Genomic DNA, 6,473 nt, shown 5'->3' on the forward strand with positions numbered 1-6,473 from the left:
GTAAAAGAACGATTAAAGGGAGAGGACAAGAGAAGAAACGAAAGAACATTTTTTGAACAGAAATTTTTTTTTTAGGGAAATGATATGTCCGCCCCTTTTGATCACCAAAAACACCCCCCTGTCAGTGCATCAATGACTAAAGAGGGGCTGTTGTACTTTTGTCGAAAGAACTCAATGCCCCTAATTGCCACAAACAGGGGGTGTTCCTGGTGATTAAAAGGGGCGGATATATCACTTCCCTTTTTTTTTATCTTTCTGTTGTAATGAAAATGCAGGATGACTCCTATTTTTACAAACAAATTGTGTCCGTGTACAACACCCCTTAGATCTGTCACAACCTTAAGAAATGTCCTGAATGATAAACAATTTTTAAACGCTGTTAAATGACGTTTCCAAATTTAAAACTGCACGTGGTAGTTGGGGTCCAATAGACACACAATCCAACGGTTGGATCGAGGAAAAACTGAACGATCAGAAATCTTATTAATTATTATTTTTGTAAGGCAAAAAAATTAGGTCAAGCATGCGCGAACCAAACTGGACTTGCGTGTGATAACGTGGCCACACGCATGTTGAATTTGTTAAATCCATGGTTTTAAATTTCGACCGAAATCAGGCCCGAAGCCGAAATGGCTAATTTCCGAAACGTTACATTTTTTCCGGGCGAAATTTCATCTGAAATTTTAGGAAATTCAGCCCAAAAATCTTGATTTTTTTAACTAATTAATATTTGGGAAATGATATTTACGCCCCTTTTGATCACTAGGGACACCCAGTGCCAGTGTACGTTTGCAATCAACCCCACTTGATTTTTCTGACATCAAGTACATTAGCCCCCCTTTTGTCATTGATACACTGACGCTGCGTGTCCCTGGTGATCAAAAGGGGCGTAAATATCACTTCCCTTTAGGGGTGTAAACGAGCCGAGCCGAGCCGAGCTTGGCCAGGCTCGGCTCGGCTCGTTAAACTCAAAGGCTCGGCTCGGCTCGGTCAGGCTCGGCCAGGCTCGCGAGCTTTATCGAGCTTGGGTTTATCGAGCTTGGGTTATAAAGTTTCGGCAAAGGTTGCTAGCAAAAGCAAATAAGGAAAAAAAGTCATCATTACAAACAAAAATGTAAATTAGCTGAATTTATAAAGTTTAAAATGAAAAATTACCAAGAAAATGCAGTAAGTTATGACAATTAAGAAAAAAATATCAAAAAAGGTTAAAGTTATGACAATTACCGGAAAAAATTAATCCGACACAGCCGTTTGATACGAGTACGTTTTTGCAATGATGTTGACATGACATACGCACCCTCGTTACGTTTTTGCAGGTGATGTTGACATGACGAGCTTTAACGAGCCGAGCCGAGCCGAGCCGAGCCTGGCCTAACTCGGGCTCGGCTCGTTAAGGATTCGAGCCGAGCTCGAGCGAGCTTCCGAGCCCGAGCCAAAATTGACACCCTTACTTCCCTTAATATTTTCTTGAAATTTTGGCTGAAATTACTGTAATTTTGGCTGAAATTTTGTATTAGATAAAATATTACTTTTTATGGTTTCTTCGGTTTTGGCCGAAATTTCAATTTTAGTGAGGGCCTAAACGCATACCGAAACCGAAATTTAAAACCATAGTTAAATCCCTCCTGTGGGCCAACATGGCCCATGAGCATAGTGTATCTATCTCCTCTTATTCACCATGCAAATGGACAGAGGGATGTTCTGTATATCCAAAACCGTAAATAATAAGAACTTTTAGAAAATGAATTTTTAAATCAGTTTTTATTAAAATACTAACATATTGTGTTGGGCCCACACTCTAAGCTAAACGACGATTTAATCTTAAAACTGTATAGGTGGCAAAAATATTACAGGCTGTAGGAAGGCCATCAAGTAAACAATGAAGATCACCCAATTAACCAATGTGATCTTTGGACCACCTATTATCAACACAGATGGAGAATCCATCATATGGATGGATCCCACCATCGATGAGAAAAAAGGTGTTAAGTGCCTAATTGACCGTAACACAAATAAACAATAACAAATGAGAAACCTCCTAACAGCTCGAATTCGAGAGGAACCACGACCCTCCTAGAACAAAGTTTCCTTTCTGGTGTAGATTTATATTCTTCTCCATTTTCAATAACATAAATTTCTTAAATACAAACATGAAGGTAGTGCCACATAACTACCCCATTAACTCACTTACATAACACATAACTAGTAACCGACGCCCACTAACCAGACACATTATCAGCAACTAACTCCTACTACCCTAAACCCATAAGCCCTAGCTAACTACATAATAACTACATTTTACTTAATCCCATATACACCATAGTAACACATGCACATATCAAAAGGGAAATGATATTTTCACTCCTTTTTTTAACTTGGGAGTCATAAATACACTGGACAGGTTGCATTTCCCAAGTAAAAATGAAAGGGCCAATATATCACTTGCCAAAAAATAAGGCAAGTTCAAACAGGAATCTGCCGGAAGTGGTGCCAATATACAGACAGTCAGGATCATGCAGGAGTCTCCCTTCGAATCTCCTATCGACAAAAAATCCGGTTGATAATCAGATCCTAACATTCAATCATTTGTAGTTTTGGCGGTTGAAGATGGACGGTCGAGATCGTAACATACAATCATGTTTAAAGATGGACGGTCAAGAACTACAAAATGCACCAAGGTATGCATTCAACAACAATAAATGCAGTTTTTTAATCTTACAATTAAATAATTGGCATGCATTCAAAAAACAAAAGGCACAGTTTTTTAATCTTAAGATCATATGATTTTGGGCCATTGGTGATCCAAAGCAAGAACTACCAAAAAGACGGCTTAGATTAATCAAAGATAAACTCATATATAACTTCAAGGGGCTTGTTATGGTGAGACAAGAATGAAAACATACATATTATGAGCGATTTTCCCTTGCATACAATGGCAAGCGTAAATTACAACTGCTTATTTTCTTCTCCTTTTGAAATAAGTTTTATGTAAAATCAACAAAATTTTATAAGATAATTAGCCCCCTTGCACGAGGTAAAAATAGGCGGATCATCGTAAGGATAGCTGTAGGCGCTCGGACACGCCCGCTTAAACACGTGCGAATAACGCGTAGGCTTGCACTTATCCGAATTAGCGTAGGAGAACGTGCAGCAGTACCGCGGCGTGCCGAAAACCATGCACGCGCTCTTGCAGGCCACAACTTTCCCCTTCCTCCTCACTCGGAGCTTCGAAGGACACTTCGGGTTCAAATCCGACACGCACCTGCAGGGCTGGCACATGCCGGACCCTCCCTTGGGAATTATCGATAAGGGCATGTTGTACCTGTGAAACAACCAATTACTCCAGAGGCTTAAGCAATATTGGAAATGTGGGTATTTAACCTTTTATGCTCTGTTTGGTTGCCGGGTTTTTTTTGTTCCTGGGAGTTTTGTGGGAGAGTAAGTTAAATTTTGGTCCCATCCCATGTTTGGTTGCCTTTTAACACTAGGTATATTTTAATCCCACTCTTGTAATGATTACTTGTGGGGTGAATTTTTTAATCCCACTTTTGTAATGATTGCCTTTTCATCCCATCCCAAGATAACCCCAGGAACAAAAATAAACTCAAGAACCAAAAATAAGCTTGAGAAGAATTTTTTTCTACCCAACAGTTCAAGCAACCAAACAAAGGTGTTTTTTTTACCCACCATATCTCCCAAGGTATTTTTTTCTCCCACATAACCAAACATGGGATTTTTATTTTGCCAGGATACTTGTAGGACTTTTTTTTTCCCACCTATCTCCCTGGGTATTTTTTTCTCCCACATAACTCCCAGGAACAAAAAAAAACCCGGCAACCATACAGAGCGGGGCCATTTGGATACACGGATATTAGGACCTTGGATTTCACAGTGGAAGAAGTGTAAAATCTTGGATTGTACAATGGAAGTAGGTTGCAGATGTGAGGGAAGTTGGTTGCAGATGAAGGGTTGAAGTAAGAAATCCAGCTTTTAGAAATCTCCTCCCTATCCTAAGATTTCTAAAACCTGGAAACATGGGCGATCTCCTACCATCTGAAACCAACTTCCCCCACATCTGCACCCTACTTCCATTGTAAAATCCAGAATTTTACACTGATTCGATTGTGAAATCCAAGATTCTAAAATCCCCGTATCTAACCACCCCTTAGACTTTAACGCTCCCCCATCACGTGTGGCCTTTCTTTTTAGGGTTGGCCTACATGTGGCACATGTGACCCCTCTTTTTGGGTTAGTCATTACATGTGGATTTTTAATATCAAGTCAAGGAGTTTTGAACCCAAGCAATTGCTCTGATACCATGTGAAAAAATCAAGTACTTCAAAAGCTTAAGCTACTAGAGATGGGGTTACTTAAATCTTTTATAATTTAACAGTACCCATAGATGAGGCTGACGTCGTAGAAGTCGGTGCTCTCTTGGCTGAAGTCAACAAAGGTTGCTGGCGGCACGCTGTTGGAGCTGGTGCATCTTAGCAAACCACCGCAGTCGCCTGTGACACACGTGCCAAGCCCCTTTTTGTTGAAGGTGCATCCGGACCGGCCCCATAACCGGCCCGACCAATCTTTCGGTACACTGATCCTCACCTTTTGACCTGGTTTTAGCTTGAAGCCACCATTCCCTAAGAGCGGTTTTCCGACTGCTGAGTGGAATCCGGGCCAGACCGGGTTCTTGCAGTTGTTGTGGAGCATGAACACTGTGGCATCAACACCTGGGAACGAATAGACATAAATTAATAAACATTAGGAAGTTATGGAACTTTGGAAATGTTGAAGCGCAAAATCATCATTACATGAGAAATAATAAACCGAAAGAAGGTGAAGAAACCACAAAGCCATGGAAGGGATGTGAGTGGAGAGCTGAAATTTTGATTTTGAGAACTCGAGTGGTGGGGGCTTCTATAAGTTGGAGTTTCCAAAATGCCCATTTAGTGTGGAGTAAAATTAAGAAGAGGTTTCCTATTACGAGCAGCCAAAAACCGGGGTTTTGCCTCATAACACCTTTAATTCAGGGAAATGAAATATTGGCCTCCTATATATATAATAAGACACAAGAAATGTATGGATTCGATCGTCAAAAATTTTCACCTATACATTTTTTTTTAAATGGTGCTGATTTTATTAATGAGAAAAAACTAACAGCACAGAGAGAACATAAATAAGAAAGCGGGGGAACTCTAGCCCAAGAAATTGCTGGCGCTATGAACCTTTTGAAGGAGTAGGAGGCGCACCTGACTCTTTTTTAAAGTGCAAGCATTCACTTCCTGATGTAGGAAACTAGGCTACTAACATTTTGGTTTTACCCTTTTAGAAGTAGGCTATTAGTCTCTTGATTTATTAGGATTTGTTTCCTAGGTGTAATGGGATTACTCTTCTAATTATAGGTATTCGAGAATTTATATGATGCCCGACTGTCAAAATAGCAAGGGCAAACCACCTAGCCCTTGTAAATTACCCGGTCGGCCATCATATAAAAACTCTTCTAATTTAGTTACTTTCTTTATGTATTAGGATTCTAGATCTTTCTTTGTGTGGTAGATTCTAGGCTTTTCTTTTAAAAGAATTTTACTTCTTTAGAGATTGCTTTTCTATTATATAAAGGTTGTAATATGTAAGTTTTAATCAATTAATGGAATAATATCAAAGACTTTTGTCTCTTTCTATCTCTCTCTTCTCCCCTTTCCTGGATTCTAGGGTTTTTCTTCTTCTTCCTAGTAGATTCTAGGACAATTATCAGATCGTACGCTTCGGATGCGATTCCACGTTTGATCCGCTACGTTAGTTGGTATCAGAGCGAGGTTTCTCCTCGGATCGGACCATCTTGCTTCAATGGCAAACACCACCAATCGAGAAGGCTTGGATTTATGATGCGGATTTCCCGCACAAGCAAGTTTTCCTTATCTTTATCGTCCCATATTTTATTTCAATTTTACCAAACCCCAACAGCCCCTTCACCACCTTTTATTGGGTTTATCCTACAGCCCGCCCGCCATGCCACCCCTTGCCTGAAATTTTCTAGCCCTAGTAGCATAAATCATAATCCTTAAAAGTAGCGAAAATTTACCTTAACCTCCATGGATCTAAGTTTTGTCTTGCTTTTCTTTGGATGTGTTGATTGTGAGTCTGTATGTTTAGCTTGGATTGACGGAATTGAAGATTGTATATATAAATATAGTTTGAGTCACGCAAGACTATATTAACTATGCCAAGGCGACCGTTGGCCTTCGTGCCAAATCATTCTTGATAAAGTTGGAACGGGAGCGACATCGATCGGGACAATCACTTGTCAGGTCTTGGTATGAAATACATGATCGATTTCTAAAAAAGTTCGCGCCTGTAACTTATCAAAAGAGTTTGCAGATTCAAGCTAGAATCAAGCGAAAGCAAGCCCAAAAGGCCAAGGACCGTGCCAAGAAAAAAGCCACGTGTTTCCTAATCCAAAAGACTTGGCGCATGTA

At 40.0% G+C, this 6,473-nt stretch overlaps 1 protein-coding gene across 1 annotated transcript; it reads right to left on the reverse strand.

The window, feature by feature from the left end:
* Positions 1-2,835: 2,835 nt before the first annotated feature.
* On the reverse strand, positions 2,836-4,966 carry LOC143846358 (pathogenesis-related thaumatin-like protein 3.5). The gene is made up of 3 exons (XM_077354788.1): positions 4,809-4,966; positions 4,397-4,727; positions 2,836-3,322 (listed from the first exon to the last, which is right to left on the reverse strand). Exons 1-3 carry the CDS (start codon positions 4,852-4,854, stop codon positions 2,995-2,997), a joined length of 705 nt encoding a protein of 234 aa, XP_077210903.1. The 5' UTR covers positions 4,855-4,966; the 3' UTR covers positions 2,836-2,994.
* Positions 4,967-6,473: the final 1,507 nt, after the last annotated feature.

This window comes from Tasmannia lanceolata, unplaced genomic scaffold (assembly GCF_043159265.1).
Source record: "Tasmannia lanceolata isolate RefF3 unplaced genomic scaffold, GAP_Taslan_0.1 ptg000015l, whole genome shotgun sequence".
Lineage (NCBI taxonomy): Eukaryota > Viridiplantae > Streptophyta > Magnoliopsida > Canellales > Winteraceae > Tasmannia > Tasmannia lanceolata.